The 20,994-nt window shown below is 38.1% G+C and overlaps 1 protein-coding gene across 6 annotated transcripts in view; it reads left to right on the top strand.

Annotated features, from left to right (window-relative positions):
* Positions 1–20,994, top strand: part of GBF1 (golgi brefeldin A resistant guanine nucleotide exchange factor 1) — a 177,689-nt gene that overhangs the window by 149,948 nt on the left and 6,747 nt on the right. For 2 of the 6 annotated variants that reach the window (XM_063434333.1, XM_063434331.1), the window contains 8 exons: positions 1,944–2,015; positions 5,458–5,552; positions 5,921–6,074; positions 6,928–7,150; positions 14,886–15,046; positions 15,926–16,169; positions 16,542–16,735; positions 19,904–20,054. In XM_063434333.1, the coding sequence (XP_063290403.1) occupies positions 1,944–2,015; positions 5,458–5,552; positions 5,921–6,074; positions 6,928–7,150; positions 14,886–15,046; positions 15,926–16,169; positions 16,542–16,735; positions 19,904–20,054 (1,294 nt within the window). Of the gene's footprint in view, positions 1–1,943; positions 2,016–5,457; positions 5,553–5,920; positions 6,075–6,927; positions 7,151–14,885; positions 15,047–15,925; positions 16,176–16,541; positions 16,748–19,903; positions 20,055–20,994 lie in introns of all 6 variants that reach the window. The other 4 variants (XM_063434328.1, XM_063434332.1, XM_063434330.1 and 1 more) reach the window with 3 other exon arrangements.

The following is a 20,994-nucleotide window of genomic DNA, read 5'->3' on the forward strand; positions in this document are numbered from 1 at the left end:
GATTTGATATTGTATACTGTGCTTCCCTTGATGTTCAACCATCTAAAATATTGGACTAAAAGCAAAGCCAATTGTATTAATTTGTGGTTTCCTCTAGATTTATTTCAATGACCAATCTGAACAAAGTTAAAACACTGATGATCACAAAATAACTATGAAATCCTGTTTTTAAATTTTTTGTAAGTTAAATGTTTGAAAGTAATGCTAGGCATAAACAGCACAAAGCTACAATAGCATCAGCATTTAGCGATGATCCAGGAAACATCAGATGGCTCCATGGTATAACAAATAAGAATATATGCAGCATAATAAGTAACAAAGGAATATAAAAATATGTATATCAAATAAAATGAAGCACAGAACATAGGTAACATTAGAGCAGCATTGTGGTACCAAGGTAGTTAAAGATTAAATATTAAAGGAACACTATACGGTCAGGAAGAGAAACCTGTATTCCTGACCCTGCAGTGTTAAAAATACCATCATGTCCTTCCCCTCCCATGTCCCACTAAATATAGTAAATTCTTACTTTTATTCCAGTCTGCTACTGCTGGTTCTGCCCCTAATCTGCCTGATTGGCTGTCATCACAGAAGTGATTCTCTGAGCCAATCACAATGCTTTCCCCCAGGACATTCCTGTATTCCTGACCCTATAGTGTTAAAACCACCATCTAGCCCCCCTGGGCCCCTCATGCCTCCATAAATATAGTAAAAATCTTACTGTATTCAAGCCAGAAGCTGTAAATCTGCATGCTGTTAGACTCAGAAAAACAAGCAGTCCGCTGACATGTGGTAGCCTGATCCAGTGCTTCCCCATAGGATTGGCTGAGATTGACAAGGAGGCAGATCAGGAGCAGAGCCAGCATGATTCAAACACAGCCCTGGCCAATCAGCATCTCCTCATAGAGATGAATTGAATCAATGAATCTCTATGAGGAAAGTTCAGTGTCTGCATGCAGAGGGAGGAGATACTGAATCACAGGATGCTGTGCACAGTGCTGCCCTGTGCTCTGCTGACAGCAGATCTGAGTGGATGGAAGCATATTATGCCTCCATCAACTCTGAAGTCCCTCTGGTTCACTCTGAGTGACTGCAACTGGAGGTGTTCCTAGCTTTCAATGTAAACACTGTATTTTCTCAGAAAATACAGAGTTTACATGAGAGAGGCTGCAGGGAGCTATAGTGCTCACCTGAACAACCTCATTAAGCTGAAGTTGTTCAGGTGACTATAGTGTCCCTTTAAGTGTTTCACTAAGCATGTGCAGTCATGGACTTTGTTAATGGCAAAGCATAAAAAAAGGCTACAGTTATCAGTCTGTGAACTAGAATTCTCTTTTACATTTGAAAAGCAATGAGTTTGCTGTGCCCTATACAGGCTTGTAAACCATGGCTAAAAACATTTCTTCATGTTTTTTTGTGTCTTTCCCCACTATCATAACATTTATACTTAAGAATGGCACACTATATATTCTTAACCATCATTCTATGTAAAGTACCAATAGTGTGACTAAACACACACCTGATGCTGCAAATTAGAAGTAAATTGATCATAGTGCAGTTCCATAAAACACCATACAAACTGTATTCTCAAATGTAGTATTAAAATAAAAATGTGCATAACATGCTCTTCGGATTTCATGTGATTGGCATTCCTAGATTTGGGATTTTTTTTTAATAATTTTTATGGTTTCTGGAACTGCAAGCACATAATATTGTAATGTGTGCTATTGAAGAATCTCGTGTTTTCCTGTGAAAGTTGTAACACTAGTCCTTAGTAAATACGACTGTTAATCTACTTCATATATGTGAAGAAATGCAATAAGACCTGTTCAGTTGTCCTTTCTGTGTGATACGTACATGTAGTCAAGAACACTGTATCTTCTATGTGTTCCGTTTCATTTGGGATGTTTAAAGTCCCTTCTTTTGTTATCTTCTCATTGTAGTTGTGTGATCCAGAGAAGCTTATCTCAGAGAGCAAGTTCCTCCAACTAGAGTCTTTGCAGGAGTTGATGAAGGTAAGGAATGGATTGGATGGTCAGTAGTTAAAACTGGTAGCATTACCATTGCATCTTTTTTTTTTTTTTCTTTATTGTTGGCTCCTTAACCCCTTAAAGACCGGCCTGTTTTTGCGATGTTTGTACGTTAAGGACCAGAGCAGTTTTAACACTTTTGTGGTGTTTGTGTTTAGCTGTAATTTTCCGCTCTCTCATTTACGGTTCCCATACAAGTTATATATTGTTTTTTTCAGGACAAAAGGGGCTTTCTTTACATACCATTATTTGTATTATGTCATATATTGTATTTAAAAAAAATAATAAAATATGGTGAAAAAAAAAAAAATAACATGTTTTTGGACTTTTACTTGAAAAATCTTTTACTTATCTACAAAAGCTAATGAAAAAAACTGCTAAATAGATTCAAAATTTTGTCCCGAGTTTAAAAACACCCAGTGTTTACATGCTTTATTGGTTTTTTTTTTTGCAAGTTATAGGCCTATAAATACAAGTAGGAAATTGCTGTTTCAATATATATATATTTTAAATGTATCAATAGTGACATTGTAACACCGTTATCTGTCATAAATCCCCAAAACACACCTAACATGTACATATTTTTTTAAAGTAGACAACCCAGGGTATTCAAAATTGGGTATGTCCAGTTTTTTTTAGTAGCCACCTAGTCACAAACACTGGCCAAAGTTAGCATTTATATTTGTTTGTGTGTTAAAAATGCAAGAAACGCTAACTTTGGCCGGTGTTTGTGACTAAGTGGCTACTAAAAAAGGCTGAACATACCCCATTTGCAATACCTTGGGTTGTCTTCTTTTGCAAATGGTATGCCATCATGGGGCTAATTCTCATTCCTTGGCTACCATACGCTCTCAAAGGCAACCTAACCAATCCGACAAATTTCAATTAAAAAAAAAAAAAAAGTAAAATCAAGCCTTATATTTGACCCTGTAACTTTCACAAACATTATAAAACCTCCACATATGGGGTACTGTTATACTCAGGAGACTTCGCTGAACACAAATATTAATGTATCAGAACAGTAAAATGTATCACAGCAATAATATCCTCCGTGAAAGTGCTGTTTGTGTGTGAAAAATGCAAAAAACTTCACTTTCACTGACAATATCATCGCTGTGATATGTTTTACTGTTTTGAAACACTAATATTTGTGTTCAGTGAAGTCTCCCGAGTAAAACAGTACCCCCATGTACAGGTTTTAGGGTGTCATAGAAAGTTACAGGGTTAAACACAGTGCTAGCAAATTAAATTATCTGGACTTTCGGCCTGGGTTGGCAGGCAGGTCCCTCAAATTGCAATCATTAAAATTACTTAATTAGGTAAAAATATTACATAAATACGCACGTATAATTTTAATATATATATACATATTTATATATTTGACGTCTACGTGTATATTTATGAAATTATTTATGTAATTATGTATATGGACATATGTATATTTTCGTATTGTTTTTATTTATTTATTTATACATCGATATATATATCATTACATTCTAAGTGTATTTTGATATAAATATATATATATATAAATAAATATCAAAATACTGTTAGAATAAAATTGCATATATATATTTTTATAATTATTAAAAAAAAAATATTTTTTGTTATTTATTTTTATTAACATATTATTTGTATTTTATAATAATATATATATATACCATATATATAGTAATTATATATATATTGTATATATTTGTGTGTAATTTAAATATAAGTGTATTTTTATATTAATATACGTATATATAAATATAAAAATACACTTAGTATGACATTATATATATGATACATATACATATATTATATATAGGTATATATAGATTATAATACATGTATATATATCATATATATATATATATACATATTATTTTTTTACACTGATTGCTATTATTTTAACTTTATTTTATGATTTTCCACTTGCAGGGAGACTGCCTGTCAGCACAGACAGTCCCCCTGCAGGCAGATACACAGACACCTATTGCGGTCATGTGATCGAGTGATCACATGGCCGTGGGGTCCTGATCTGCCGAGGGGGGACTGCCCGGGCAGACAGGCAGTCCCCCTGGACCGGGTGGAGCACTGATCGCCGCCGTGGGACCGACGGCGATCAGGTAAGTAGCCCCAGACCGTCATGACGGTTCAGGACCATCAGCGGTCCAAACGCACGTTTTACCGCTGACGGTCCTGAACAGTCAGCGGTCCTGAAGGGGTTAAGGGGATTCTCCAGTGCCAGGAAAACATATTCGTTTTCCTGGCACTGCAGGACCCTGGAGTGCCCCTCTCCCTTCCACCCCCCCCCCCCCCCCCATCCCAAGTTGCTGAAGGGGTTAAACCCCCTTCAGTGACTTACCGGAGTCCAGCACCAATCTCCCTCGGCACTGGTCAGGCTCCACCTACTCTCCGCCTACTTTCCTCCCCCGCCAACGTCAGCCGGTGGGGGAGACCTAATGCGCATGCATTAGATCTCCCCATAGGAAGATCTCCCCATAGGAAAGCATTATTCAGTGCTTTTCTATGGGGATTTCACGACGCTGGAGGTCCTCACATAGCGTGAGGATGTCCAGCGTCGCTTAAAACACTTTTAGTGTTCTAAGAACACGGAAGTCCCTCTAGTGGCTGTCTGATAGATGGGCAGAAGTGGTTTACAATGGGCAGAAGTGATCTGGGTGCCTGGAGTGTCCCTTTAAGTCAACTATCATGTTCTATTTTCTCTACATTCATGTGTTTAGAGTTTTGCTAAAAATACATTTATTTTGTTTGGATTTATGTTGATTTCTGCAGAATAACTTCACCCCCTTAGCCACTTTTCCTCCTTTCACAAAGTGACTTCCTTATTGAATACTCTAAGTATATACTCTGCTCAGCTAATGAGAGGTGATGGTAAGCTGGGTTGCTATCATGACTCTGCCCCATACCTCTCATATCTGCTACAGTGAATTGAAATACTAGAAAACGGTTGACTTTTTACATTTTTTCTTAATTATAATTATTAAGCAAAATAAAGATTAAATAAATCAGATTTGAGCAGGGAGAAATAATGCAGCATAAATAGGAGGCCAAAAATATATTAAATGTACTGTCATGACAGGTTCACTTTAACATAAATCTCCGTCACCCCAAATACATTGACTTTATCAATTATCACAGAGAAACATTATATATTTGGTGTAAGATTTTGAGATATTAACTCTCCTTCAATTGAGCGCAGCCATGTACTTGGCTTTGTAGTTGCGCAACATGTGGCCTTGCATAGAACTGCTGGAGGTTTTAGTAAAGAAAGATTAAGCAAACATGAAGCCTCCTGTCTTGCCATAAAATTGGAATGACTTTTTATGCAGAAGATTTTTTTGTATGGTTTGGGTTTTCCAAGGCAAACTGTCTATGTATACACCTCACCTCGTCATGATTTTTGTTCTTACTTTTTCAGGCGCTGATATCCGTAACCCCAGATGAAGAGACTTACGATGAAGAAGATGCTGCATTCTGCCTTGAAATGCTGCTAAGGATTGTGCTAGAAAACAGGTAAATTTATGTTGAATTATTTAAGTCCTCAGGCTGTATTATGCTTATGCCTTTTGACTGATTTACCATTGCAAAATCCACAGGATATTTAACAGTAGTTCGGCCGAAACAATCTGGAGCCATGGATTAAGAACCACAGAATGACAGACAGTTTCCTAAAGGCATTTATTTAAAAAAAAAAAAAAAAAAAGTTAATTGTAATAAGAAAGCTCTCCAAGGATATGTTAAGTCAGGCCAGAATATTAAGTAAAAACTCTTGGCAGTAAAAAAAAAAAGTGTGTGCCTTTCCTGACAGAAATCTGACCCGCAGTAGCACGGAAATTGATTTTTATATATTTGTTTTTCTTCTTGTGCCATGTCCTATTTAGAGATCGTGTTGGCTGTGTATGGCAAGCTGTGCGAGATCACCTCTACCATTTGTGTGCTCATGCGGTAGAGTTCTGTTTTCTGGTCGAACGTGCTGTGGTAGGGCTGCTGCGCTTGGCAATACGCCTTTTACGCAGAGAAGATATAAGTGCACAGGTATGTCAATATAGAATCACCCGAAGAATTTACAGTTTTAGTCCTAGCCCACAGTGGTGAAAATAATTGTGCATTTGCTCTTAACGCAATCATTTCTTGATCGTTCTGTTTTACTTTTTGTTTTTTTACTATAAGTAAGCCTTTTAGGACATTACACCCAGAATCATGACAGTCTCACAATCATTAATATAAAATATATTATATATACAATCTATGGAGTTTTGCACTCCTGCTTCCCAGTCTTCCTTGCCCGGAACTCAGCTGCACAATTTACACCTTAAAGTATAAAGCCAGCATAGAAAAAAGGTTTGATAAAACGAAAATCCCACAGTCATAGTTTCAGTTCGTGCAACAAACTTTCTTCAAGTAAGTAAGAGTATCTCTTTAAAGGGACACTGTAGGCACCCAGACCACTTCTGCCCATTGGAATGGTCTGGGTGCCTTGCATGTCTCCCCTTAGCCCTGTTACTCAAAACACTGCGGGTTTGATTACAGGGCTAATCACAACTCTAGTTGCTCTCCCTCAGACAGCCGCTAGATGGTGCTTCTTACAGCACCAAAAGTGTTTTAAATTACGTTCGATGTCCCCACGCTCTGCATGAGGACATTGAGCGTCGCCGGAATCCACATAGGAAAGTATTGAATAATGCTTTCCTTTGGGGAGGTCTAATGCACGTGGGCCCATGTAGTGGGCCTTGACAGAAGGGGAAGCTACAGTGCCAGGAAAACAAGTTTGTTTTCCTGGCACTATAGTTTCCCTTTAAGTGCATTAATAGTTTAGATCTCAAATTGCTTTCTGATTTTGTCTTTAGCCATTAAACCAAAGCCCATTTTGTAATTCTTGTCTTTGCAGGTTCTTCATTCTCTGCGTATTCTTCTTATGATGAAACCTAGTGTGTTGTCCAGAGTGAGTTGCCAGGTGGCTTTTGGTCTTCATGAACTGCTAAAAACCAATGCTGCCAACATTCACTCTAGCAATGACTGGTACACCCTCTTCTGCCTACTGGAGTGTATAGGGGCAGGAGTGAAGCCTCCACCCGCTCTACAGGTGACAAACAGAGCTGATAATGACACAGGTAATCCAATACCTCTTATGAGATAAGCAGCTGCTTCAATCACTGTCTGAATTAGCTGAAGGCCAGTGGAGGAAAACAAATATGATACTTAAATCCATTAGTATGATTAGAAGGGAGCATCTGTTCTGTATGTCTACTCCCTCAATCTTACAAATTAGGTTGTTTTTTTTTCTTAGTTGCTGGTAGATGTACAGTAAATATAAATTAAGTCGTTCAAATCTAAATTAATTTAGAGATAATTACATCTTCATGTTTATTTAGTGTAGATTTGTTACTTCTCGTACTCCATAAGCAAACAACATCACTTAATTTGAATGAAGTTGTTTTGGAGCATAATCCCTATCCCTGCAGTCTGGCAATGTAAACCATTGCTGTTGCCGAAAAATGGCAATATTTACATTTGTCAGAGAACACACTAGCGATTATCTCACTGACAGCCACTAGAGGAGCGTCTTCATTGCAGACTTTCAATTATTGAAAATCTTCACGTTTGGTGCCATCACGCAGAACATTGTAAATGCTTCTCATTGCAATGCATTAAATTCATTGCTTGTCTATGAGATTTCTGATTTACTAAGCACAGCAATTGCCGCACATGCACAATAGATAGCCAATGCATCTCTACGAGAAGCATTGGTTGAACCAGAGCTCATGCTCTTGAAAGATTTCATAAGAAGAGGAGCGGCTGCCAGGGGATCACTTCCTGGCACTGGATTAGTGGTAAGTCAAATGGCACATACTTTTTTTTCTTAATTTAAGGAGGGGTTTAGGGGTCATAATCTGACTAATCCTTAGGAATATACTAACACCTACATTAAAGAGGCACAAATAGATATATTTTAATTAAAAGATACATTTTTTAAAGTTGTTAAATGAAAGTGCGACATATATGTGATGATTAAAGTTTAAAAAATTTGACCTCTTTGATCCTCTAAACCCTTACAGTTATTTGTGGACAGGCAAATATATATATATTTTTTTCAGTTACTGGTAACTAGGATTTTCTGTTTTTAACCAGCATCCCAGTAAGGAAACTATTGTAGTGTTAAGAACTCAATATAATTGAGCTAAGCAAGAGAAAAATAATTTGAACACTATTAGGAAAAAGAAAATAGGTGGTGTAAAGTGCCGATAAAGCTTATAGACCATTGGATGACACAATTTTTTAAAATGGAATACAATTCCCAACTTTACCTAAAAATCTGAATTCTAGAGGGTAATGCTCACATGCCAGCAGAACCTAGGTTGCCAGCTTGGCAAAAATTTTAATTATCGCAACCACAGTAAAAACATTGGGGCATAATCAGGCACTAGTCACATTGTCTTGACAACTGAGGTTCATTTGTTTTGTCCTGGCAGAGGACAAAGAGGTAAACGCTTTTGTGCTCTGGCAAGTAGCACAAAATTCTTACGTGACAAGTCCATTATGATTGGAGTGGTTGTATCAAATTGCTTTTCAGTCATTCGCCATAATGGACAATACATAATTTAAAATGGACTTTGTTCTGTGTTCCGTATTCAGCTCCTTTTCACAACCAGTTACTTTTTTCTACAAAGTGGATGTTCTCCAGACTTTTGCAGTTTATTCTACCAAAATATATAATGGTTGCTACCTTCTGTTTATTTGTATGACTTTTCACAAGTTCATTGATCTAGGGCGAGCAACGCTAGATCTTTTTGCCATGAGCTGGAGAACTGATCCAAGGGATTGACTGTAACTTTGCATATACAGTATATATGCAAAATATTTAAAAGAAAACATGCACTTGAAATTCCTGACTCCCTGCCATTGATTTGCCTGTAAAATCACAATATTTGTTGGAATATTTTTTAAAGGGTCTGTTGAAGTTCAAGTCCTAAAATATGTGAGGATTTTTTTTTCTTCTATGATCTCACCATAGAGTTGCACCAGTGTTATGGATAATATCATACACTTCAATATTTTTTTTTTTGTGTGTATATTTTCATCTTTTACTGAAGGTACTGGAACAAGTGTCACTTCTCCAAATAATGTTATTAAAAGTTCAGTGTATGAAATAAGTCTGTTTAGTAATAGTAAAAGAATAAAATGAAAACCACTTGCATATTTATATTCAAAATCTGCTGCATCTCAATTGTTGAATTAGATTTTTTTTTTCAATTGTATTCTGTTTTATTAAGATTTTCACAAACCTACTAGAGGAAAACACATATGTATAAAATGTTGACTTCTCTCTAGGACTTAATACACTGTTTTCAGTGTAGCCCCCCATTTTGAGAGAAAGACACACACACATACGTTTCTGTGTTTTCTAGTGCCTGTCACATTTCTAACCTCTGCAAAGGTAAACAGTGTGTGAGCTTCACTTTTAAAGCTTTACATTGCGGAGTTAAACGTGCCCACCAGCTCAAACACAATAACACAGAATAAAACACTTTTGATTAGCCACACTACTTTCTGAGTTCGAAACCAGTGAAGTAATGCCAGTAAATTTGTATCAAAAGTGAAAATTTTAATCTTTAGAAAAAAATAATAATTTTTAAATCAGAATTTGAATGTATGTTTACAAATATATTTAATGAGTTATCTGTATCACACAATAAAATTGGGTAAAACCCATCCTGAAGTGCCCTTTAAAAACAAAATCCGAGTCTGTACCAAGATTGTGCGGTTCGCAGTGTTTTTCCACTCTGAACTTGGCTTACTGAAAGCATAGTCAGCTATCTTTAAAACCATTCTAGAGATTGGAGATAAAATCACGCAACCTTTAGGTAGGCTAATAAAGACATTTAATAGTGCTTAATTCTGCAGATGTGACACATCTGATTTTAGCACAATGACATTGGAGTGTTCTGGTTTTTGTTTTTTTAAAATTTAAAGTTTATTGTTGTTTTCGTTATTCAGAATGAACAGGGTACAGAAAGGAAGAAGGGAGGGGGTGATAATCCATTCACAATGTATTTTGGTCAGTGTTATATATACAGACATAGAAGCATTTTCTCACAGAACATATTACATTCGTTATATTTATACCTTGTACCACAATTTTTGAGTCAATGGAGCTATTAGGCATGGTTAGTGTGGATTATCCTGGTCAATGGATATATAGAGAACTCTCATCTCAGAACAGTCTCTGTAGTAACATAATTCGGCAACACATGGACAAAGGTCATGGGTCGTGTATGAGTCCTATGTCTCAATCCCATGCGTATGCGTATCATGTGTGGATTTGCTCTACATAAGAGTTTTACTGGTTTGCGAGGGTTAACCACCTTTACCAGTTGTTATTTGTGATTGCTCTATGTTTGGAAGTGGAGGTGGATAGTTTTTCGTATTTCAAAAATTGTTGAACTTTGTTGTGTAATTGCGTTTTGGTCGGACATTCGTTCTTTTTCCCATGTCCTGCTATGAGATTTCGTGTTGCTAATATGAGAAGTATAAGTAACTGCTTGTCGATAGGGGAGGTCTGTTTGGGGATCAGGAGAAATAGGCCTATTTCTAGTGGAATGCTGCCTTTGAGTATCCCCAAATAATTGCATAACTTTTGTGTTTCTATCCACAACGGTTCAATGTTGGGGCAGTGCCACCATATGTGGCTCATCGTACCTCTTTGTGTTCCGCATCTCCAACACATTGGCGAGGAGAGTGGGTATATTTTACTCAAGCAATCCGGTGTAAGATACCACCTATATACCAATTTCATGTGGGCTTCCGTGTGGGAGTAGCATGTTGTGGAACCTTTTAGGGTCAGCAGTGACACTAGCCATTGCTCCTTAGTGATGAGGAAGTTGGCATTCCTTATTCCATTGGTTTGTGAACGAGAATTCAGGGTGTGGGGTGTGGTGGTCCAAGGCTGCATAACTAAGAGATAATGATTTAGCTTTGACCGGGGTTTTGTGGCATCTATCATAAATGTGGAGTAAAGCTTTGTTGTCTCCAGCAGTTTGGTCTGGGATGTGCAACACCTTATCCATATATATGCTTTTTAATTAAATATATGGGAGTATAAAAGATGGAGATAGATTGTACTTGGTCTGTAGCGTAGGGAATGGTAGAAATTTACCTTGGGAGCATAGATCTGTAAGGCGGGTGATGCCTCTCTCCATCCAACCATTTAGTGATAACCAGGGTGAGATGGAGTGAAGTGCAGTTAAGGGTGCCCATTTCAGAAACTTGGTATTATTAGCGTACGGGCGGTGTAGCTGGTCCCATGTTTGTATCGTCAATTTAGTAAGCGGTAATAGCACATTGGATTTGTCACGTAAATTTATAGGCGTCCACATGTAAGTGATAGTGGAACAAGATGGGTGGTATTCGTTCTCCATATCAACCCACTGTAATGTTCCTTTGTGAGCATGAAGTTTAATGGCATTTTCTAGAATTGTGGTAGCGCTGTATATGTGGAAAGCCTAGTCCTCCCGAGTGTGTTGGTGTTTGTAGTAGAGAAAGAGGGAGACGAGGTTTTTTGTTCCCCCAAACATAAGTGAATAGTATTTTTTGTATTTGTTTGCTCAACGCTGGTGCTAGCGGTAGTGGTAACATCCTAAAGATGTATAATAATTTTGGTAAGATTATCATTTTAACGGCATTTATTTTGCTGAGCCATGTAAGAAAGGCATCGTTCCATTTAGATAGTTGGTGTTTGCACATTTGGGGTAACGAGGATAAGTTATGTGTTATAATTCCTCTGATGGTGGCTGCAATTTTAACTCCCAGATATGTGAGGTGTGTCTGTCTCCTATCAAAAGCAAATTGACTTTTCAGTAGTTGGACATTATTGTGTGTGAGTCTGATGGGGAGAGCTTGGGTTTTCGTCTGATTCAATTTATAGTATGAAATCTGACCATATTCTTGCAGGGTGTGCATTAAATGTGGTAGCGATAGGGCGGGCGGTGTCAGCGATATGAATATCTAGGGGTTCAAGAGATAATACGAACAGCAGGGGTGACAGAGGGCACCCCTGCCTAGTGCCATTCGTTATAGCGAAGGGATTTGATAGAAACCCTCCATTCATGACTTTGGCAGAGGGGCTTGAGTATAGGGCCAGGACCCCTTCTATGAATGATCTAGTAAATCCAAATTTAGCAAGGACCAGTTCCATGTATCTCCAATTTAGCCTATCGAAGGCCTTCTCCGTGTCCAGCGCTAAGAGAAGGCCCTCCATTGAGTGTGTTTCCATATGGGCTAGAACATTTGGGATATTCCTCGTGTTATCTGGCCCTTGCCTATATTAATAAAGCCCAATTGATCATTATGGACTATTCGCGTTAAGATGTCTTTTAGTCGTTCTGCCAGAACTTTGGCATATATTTTGGTGTCACAGTTTAACAGGGATATAGGGTGAAAATTTTGGCAAACATCTGCTGGTTTACCCGGTTTCGGTAGTGTGGAGATGTGCGCCAGGAGCATGTCAGGTGGCATGGACCCTGTAGTAAAGCAATGGTTCATGAGGTTTGTGAGGTATCAGTATACCTGAGAACGTCTGGTAGTACAGGTTAGAAAAGCCGTCAGGGCCTGGGGATTTATGTGCAGGCAGTTTGGCTACAATTTGCTGTATTTCTTGACAAGTGATAGGACTCGTGAGCATTGTCTCAATTTCTGTTTCTGTGAGTTGAGGTAAGTTAATCGTCGATCGGAAAGCCTGGATCTGTGCTTCTGTAGGTGTGTGAGTGGTGTCTTGTTCGTTTAGGTTATAGAGTGTGCTATAGTAGTTCGCAAATTCTTCTACAATATATGTGGGTTCAGTAATTTCCCTTTCTTTTGGGACATAACGTACGCCACTCGTGAATGACCGGTGCGAGCTTTCAGTTTGGACGCTAGTATTGCCCCAGACTTATTGCCTTGTGCAAAAAATTTGTGTTTGTACCTCTGTAAGATGTAATTTGTTTTATCTAGTTCTTTTTCATTGAGCTGAGCTTGCAGTGTCCGTAATTGCTCATATTGTGTTTTAGTCGGGTTCTGTTTGTTGGCGTGGGTGATGGTCTGTATTTGTTGTATGAGGCTATTGTAAGTCGTCATTCTCAGTTTTTTGGCGTGGCTGGCATGTTCAATCAGCGATCCTCTGATCACTGCTTTATGTGCCTGCCATAATGTGTCTACATTTACAGTATCAGAGCAGTTGGTGTCAAAGTATAGTGTCATATCTTCCTTTATTTTTTCAATTATTTGAGGGTCTCGTAGGAGTGAATCATTAAGCCTCCATGAACCTCTCCCCTTGTGTGGGAATTGTTCAGTCAATGTCCGAGTGATGGGTGCGTGGTCAGACCACGTTATATGTCCTATGTGTGTGCCTTGTATACTTGGGAGGAGGGATGTGGGGAGAAGAAACCTATCTATTCTAGAATACGAGTTATATACATGTGAGTGAAACGTAAAGTCCTTTTCTGCAGGGTGAAATATGCGCCAAACATCTACTAGGTACGCATCGTGTATGCTTTGTCTAAGTTGGGATGCAGCGGAGGATCTCTTTTGTGTAGTTTTGCCAGATACCGTTGCGTCTGAGGTTTTGTCTAGAGTAGTATCCAGTAGAAAGTTTGTGTCACCGCCTATTATCAATTTACCATATATATGTTGTTGTGTGAGTAAGATTATCTTATTAATGAACTCTAGTTGATTTTCTTGTGGGCCATAAATGTTCACAAGGGTTTAGTGTTCATTGTTGATCTGGCATTGGAGAAGTAGGAATCTACCTTCTTTGTCACCAATTTTTTTACATAAAGAAAACGAAACATCTGTACTAACCAAGATTGACACACCTCTTTTACGTTTCCTATATCCCACATGAGAGTTAACAGGGTATTGTTTAGAAAATAATTTAGGCATTTTAGAGTTTAAGAAATGAGTTTCTTGGAAGTAGGCTATGTGGGCGTTCTGTTGTTTAGCCTCATGCAATGCCAGTCTCCTTTTATGGGGGGGAATTCAGCCCCTTGGAGTTTAGTGAGAGAATGTTCAAGGCCATCCTATCAATTTATTTGTGTGCATCGTGCTCCCTGAGCCTGTGATTAGGGCAATAGGTACCCTGTCAGGTTGTAGATCGGTCTGCTTAGAGCTTCTATTTAGTCTGTGAGACCGTAAGATATGTGGAATGGATGGGGGATGTAAGGTAGGGGTGGAGAGGAATGGTCATTCGGGGGGTAACTACAGTGGGGAGAACGGGTAATTACCCTTTTTGTCCCCAGAAGGATTTATTGGCTCCATGAAGCCTACTTTGGGGGGGGGGGGAGGGTGCATTGCTTATCCGTAATTTACCACCCCTAATGTGGGTATAACCGTGTACATAGCAGTTCAGTATTCACTGCTTAAAAATTATACAGTTGCGCCGGGCGCAAATTTATGCTTATGGTTTTACAATTTTGTACTGGAACAGTATGAGAGAAATTAAAAAAAAAAAAGAACACCGTAACGTAAACCAAACCACCAATGTGGTATCAACATTCTAGATCTTAAGCTCAAGTGTCTTCACATCAGGAGATCTAGGCCCTGTATTGTAATCCGAGCCATAAGAGTCCATTGTTGACAGTCACTTATGTTTGGACATGGAAGGGAGTGTTCTGTTTTTAAAGCTGGTTAGCATGTGTAAGGGTTATTTACTCAGATATTCTAAACAATTCCCATCCCACAGTTCAATGCTTCAATGCTACATGTTTATGCCCTATGGGTGTATACAAAAGCCTGTGCTGTGTGTGTGTTATCCATTGACTTTAATTTCATTCACGGCTATTGGAGCAGGTTAATAACTTATGTTCTGTTTGATAGGTGCTCAATCAGACAGTGAAATTTCTTCCTACCATGCCAGTGATGTGAGCCATGACCGTGGATACACGTCTGATTCAGAAGTATACACAGAACATAGCAAACAGTCAAAGATGCACCGTTCCGTGACTGATGTGGACATGGTGAACAGTGGGTGGTTGGTGGTGAGTATGTACAAATCACTTCTTTTCAAGCAAAGTACAACCACTGAGGTATGCAAATACTTGCTTACTAGTGATTCGACTCTCAGCTGTTTAATCCAGTGTTTTTCTCTACCAGTAGGATAGATTTCAATGATAAACCCTGCTTAGGAATAGCACCGTAAGTCCGCTATATGATTTACCTGCTGAGACTGTGTTTCCTTACAAGTATGGCCTAATTGTAGGTAATTCAATTTGTGAACAACAATTAAAAGGCAATGGAATTTAAAGTTTGATTTTCTCACTGTTCACTTTGAACTTCCCAAACACGTTGGTTGTACCAGGTACTGGGATATTCTCTTATCCTTCTTATTAATTCAAAGTACATTTTAATAGGAAGGATACATTGGAAATTCTCTCTGTTTTAAGTATGTCCTGTACACAGTTCCTGAAGCGGTTATCCAAGTTAAACATGCATAGTTACATACGCACTCTACCTCTGACAGCATCATATCTGGAGAAAAACTGTTAGCTGGCTTATGTGCTGTCAGGTTGATGTTGGCTGTGCCACTGCATGGGAGAAGAAGCACCCAGCTGCTTGTTTACTTATAAACAGGACCTATGTGCTGTCCCCTCCCCCCCCCCCCCCCCCCCCACACACACACACACACACACACACACACACACACACACACACAAACTATAGCCAGCACCAACCTGACAGGTATAGGTGAGATGTGTCATGGCTCTTGTCCTTTGAACTCCCCTTTAATGTAGAAGCTGACTGGCCTTAGCACCCTTCAATATGCAGGAAGGAGAAACGAAACACTGTGTACTCTTACATACAGTTGTATCAATCAGCAACATGTGCAAACTGACTGATTCTGGCTGATTTCTTTGCAGGTTGGGAAGGAAGATGTGGATTCTCCTAAACTTGCTGCAAACAGCAAACCACTTACGAATGCTCTTGTGAACCAGTATAGTCTAACTATTGGTCTGGACTTTGGCCAGCATGATACCAAATCCCTTATGAAGAGCGTTGAATCACTCTCTTTTATTGTCCGCGATGCTGCACATGTAACACCTGAAAACTTTGAGCTCTGTGTGAAAACCATTCGCATCTTTGTAGAGGCGAGTCTTAATGGAGGTGTGTGTAAGTGTTTTTAAGAATTTCTCTTCCAGAACCGTATTGAAAGTATGCTTTAGTTTGCATGACTGGGTGACTGCTAGATGACATATTGACATTTAAATTGCTCCACTTACACATCTATTTATTTCGTATTGCCTTTGAATTTGTGTGTTGTTTTTGAGTAATCTTCAGAACTTCACAAAAACAAGAAAAATTGCTTGTCGGCATCCCTTAATGACAGACTTTTCTGTTTTCTTTAGTACTGAATTTCAGACATCCTCTTTAATTCATTCAATATTCCACGATCACTTGGACATTTGTTTCTCTTGGTGCATTCTTAGCAGGCAAAAACAAACAAACTAATGTTGGTGTCTTTCTGCATTATACAAGGGTGCAAATTTCAGGAGAAAAGAATAAAGAGCCACAAGTATGACAGCAAAGCCAACCGCTCTAAGAAGAAAACCAAGGAAAAAGACAATCAGGTTCGACGCTCTAAAATTTCCAATCAGCGTCAGTACCGCAATCACAGTGATGATGAGGAGGATGAAAGTGTACCAGCCAGCTACCACACTGTGTCATTACAGGTTAGTCACGACGTAAGTATAGCAAGCCTTTCCTCCTCCTTCATTTCTTCTCATTGGTTACATTATTGTAATGAACATATTGAGAAACAATGAGGAACTTTCCGCCTATTGAAATCTTCCTTATGTACTACCTCTGTGATTTTATTCAACCTTTGCCTATTGACAGGTCTGTCTGCATGCCTCAAGAGCGTGTTTATGTATTTTAAAGCAGCAGTAGGATTTTTAAACGTTCCATATAGGTTTAAAAAAACAAAACAAAAAAAAGCTAAATTAAATATACTCATTCTAGAAAAATTTCACAAATTTTTTTTCCCCTAGCTGTTTTTAAAACACTCATTTAGGTAGAAATTTCAAAGTACTACAAAATAATTATTTGAAGAGAATATAAATAATGTGCATACAGGTTTTATATTGTACCAACTTTCCCCTAATATTGTTAAACATGGATAGTACAGATGTACAGATATTTGTTCTTAAAATATTTTGGGAAGATCTGTGCAGTTAGAATAAGTATTAATACAAATTTGGTACAATTCATACAATTTGGTAGTCTACTATAAGTATGTAGGCATTGTAAAAAAAAAAAATCATATATATATATATATATATATATATATATATAGTTTAGTTTGTTTGCCATTAGCAGACTTAAGCTCTGTGACTAAATTCTGCATTGCTGTCTTTTTACATAAAACGGTCTACTTGTGTGCAGTTATTGCCTTTTTTTTTTTTTTTTTAATAAACCTTTGGTACTTTTGTTTCCCTTTATTCCCACCTTTTTCCCCAATCCTTTATCCACAGACTCTAAGAATTAGTAGATAAAATGGGTCTATTCAGTAAGTCCTGCGTTTTTGGTAAATTAGTAATTGCCAAAAACCACAGCTCTGACATCTGTACTGTACCTACCAACAGTGACCATTTTTGGTCTTTAAGTGAACATGCTAGTTACAGAGACTTTCACCTAATATTGACCAATCACCATTGACTCGCATTGTATTTGAGAGATTCCATTATGTTGAAAGGTCCTTCCAAGTTCAAGTTATTTCTTGCAATAATATATTCACAATTGAATGCAATAGAAACTGGGATTTAGTGAACAGACCCAAAATAATCACAAATTAAGAGATTTGTGACTACATTTCTGTTGTAAACTCTAGTTTGGCATGTTGGGTTCTCTGAGCTCTCTGCTGTCAGTCTTGAGCAAATCTGATTGATTCCAGCATGCAATATACTGATTGTTAATTGCTCTCTGGGATTATGCCATCATTTGATGGATTTATGTTTCTTGGTTTGGAGGCTGATCCTTATTCTGCTGGTGGTACTATTCTGTTCTTCTATTTTGGGAATGGGCATACACTAAATAAAATTATTTTGCTGGAGGAGGATATGGCTGTTGTGATATGAGTGCCGATTCCAGAAATGCATAAACATATCCAGATTTTTTACATCCAAGATGTGATTTGCTATCCTGTGTTATGATATTTTGAAATAAATTTAAGACTGTGCCGTATCTTTTGAATGCATTGTTTTATACCTTAGTATTCATGAGTAATGGACCAGCTGTAACGAGTTACATGTCTTTCCACCATGAATACACTTCACTGTGCCTGTTGTGACAATACAATAATACATGGAGGCTACTTGAACCTCTATTGAATCACTTGGAGCACTTACCAACAATTTAGTCTCTGCACACAATACTCTTGTTTGTTTGCCCTTTCAGTGTTTTATTTTTAAGTTGGAAAGCTGAGTACAGCCATTAGAGAGAGACTGCATTGCATGGTTGAAGTCCAGCCTCTAACTTAAATGTGTAAATCAAAAACACAATGTACCCAGCTATTTGGAGCCATTATATCCAGTATATTCAAATTGGTTATATTTTAAGATGTTGGGTGTAGTGTGAGTTCCCCCCCTCCTCCCCATTATTCTTAGCCTAAGAGACTCCTTAACATTCACAAACTTCTCCTTTTAATCGTGCTGGTAATTTTGGGAGTCTTGCATAAAATATACCCAAACTCTCTCCAGAAAGTCATGGGAAGGCTTTCCAAAGCATTACAGTTGTTCCAAGCCATTCAGAGCCATTTCCATTTATTTTAAGACTTCCATATATATAGTCCTATAAATATTTTTTTCAGTACTGTGCTTTGAAGCTATTTGCATTTGTTGACCAACTACACCTAGTAAGATTGATTGCCAAGTTAGTAGCACATATTTTCCAAAACACCACTACTTAAATTTCTACATATTTTCCAAAAGCTCATAGGTAGAGTGGTTTAATTTGAGAAGAGTAGTATAACATTAAGTGGTAGTTCAGATCCAGTCTCTGAGGACTTGTACTTCCAGTAATATTTCATTAAGTAAGACCCTGTTTGGTTCCTTATGTCTAAACAAACATTTGGAAGTACAAATGGCAATCTTAGCACAAAAAATGCTAGTCATTTCAAAGGATTGCTGTAATAATTGTTTCTCCTCTGGTGCCCTATTATGTATGTGCACCCCCTTTTTGTTTAAAAACCCTATGAACTAAATGTACCTGGAATACAGAGCCGGGTGAAACTCCCTCACTGGGTTCCACGTCTCTGTCATTTGCTTGGACAGTGTCACCGGCTCAGAGTGCGTTTAGAGAGCAAGGAAGTGTGGGTAACCAGAGGAAGGGGATATTTGAAAAAGGTTGGCGAGATGGGCGAGCCTGAAATCTCAATGTAAACTAATGTTTTTAATAATGCTTTAGATCCACTACCATAGTCTGATGTAGCTCACTCCTAAAGCTTTGCTTGTGCTTCTGTGACAAGATTTTATAGTGGTATAAACAGTCATAAGTTAATTTAAGAATTTATGTAGCAATTCATATAATATATTATTGCATTGCGACAATAATGCTCAATGGTTTCTTCAGTAAATAGATGGCACTAGGCAGAACTGGCATTATTTAGTTTTACAGCTATACCAACCCTTGTGTCACAGATATTCCAAAACATTGGTACTATTTATTTGGCGACTTAATTAAATATGCTTCATGCATCACCATATTTAGACTAATTTCTGACACAAACGTACCATCGATGTCTATAAGAGAATGTTTCAGGTGGCGAGTATGCAGGTAAATAGTTTTGACTTGTCACATTTACACGCTATCACAGTTAGACTCACTGATTTGTTTGCTTTCAGCTTCTGGACTTGATGCACACTTTGCACACTCGGGCTGCCACAATATACAGTTCTTGGGCAGAGGAACAGCGCCATCTAGAGTCAGCCGGGGAAAAGATCACAGCAGACTCCAGGACTCTATGGTCAAATTGCTGGTGTCCACTATTACAAGGTGAAATAGCCCCTCACTACTAATTTTTAAGGATATCCGTGTAAAAAAATGTTTCTTTAATGTGCATCAGATGGCCCCATGCAATGGCTGACAGGGTGTTTTTCAGGTAGGCAGTTAATTTGTTCTTTACATGTATATTAAATTATATTTTTAAATATAAAATGTTTTTTTAAGCAAATGAATGGGTGCCACGTTTCAAAGAATGCTCACATCCTAATTGCACAGCGGTCATCCCTGCATCTTGAATATGTTTGTGGGGTGTATTGTTCCATCGTTGCTGTTCATAGAGTTCTATCATTGACAATGGTGCTCTCTTACAGGTCTTTTGGTTCAAACGCGGTTTGTTTTTACTTTCTGCATGATAAATTGTACTGTGTGTTTGCATATATGGCACTTATCATCCCACACAAAGGCTGACAGATCAGTAGCATATGTTCTCTAGAATACTAGAGGGAACTGTAATATTAGTTTAAATCCTTCAAGTTCAAGCCATACTATAAAGTATTTTATTTATACATTGCATGAATTTTACTTGAGCTGCTGGAGTGCCAGACATTGTCAGTTTCCCATTGTACCAGCTATGATAGAATCTAATGCCTATAGACATGCTCACACATTATATCGTGCGCTCTTCAGGCTAAAGCCATGGCAGTTACTGTCATTTTTAAGCCAGCCCCCTCGTGTGATATAGTAATCAAAGTGTTGGAGAGCGTGAGATACCAGCAGAGCAGGGCATGCATATATACAGCTGCATGTATGTTTGTTACATAGTTACATAGCTGGAAAGAGACTTGCATCCATCAAGTTCAGCGTTCCTCACATATGTTTTTGCTGTTGATCCAAAAGAAGGAAAAAAACCCAGTCTGAAGCGCTTCCAATTTTGCAACAAACTAGGAAAAAATTCCTTCTTGACCCCAAAATAGCAGTCGGATGTCTCCTT

The sequence above is a fragment of the Pelobates fuscus genome, chromosome 10 (genome assembly GCF_036172605.1).
Source record: "Pelobates fuscus isolate aPelFus1 chromosome 10, aPelFus1.pri, whole genome shotgun sequence".
NCBI classification, from domain to species: Eukaryota; Metazoa; Chordata; class Amphibia; order Anura; family Pelobatidae; genus Pelobates; species Pelobates fuscus.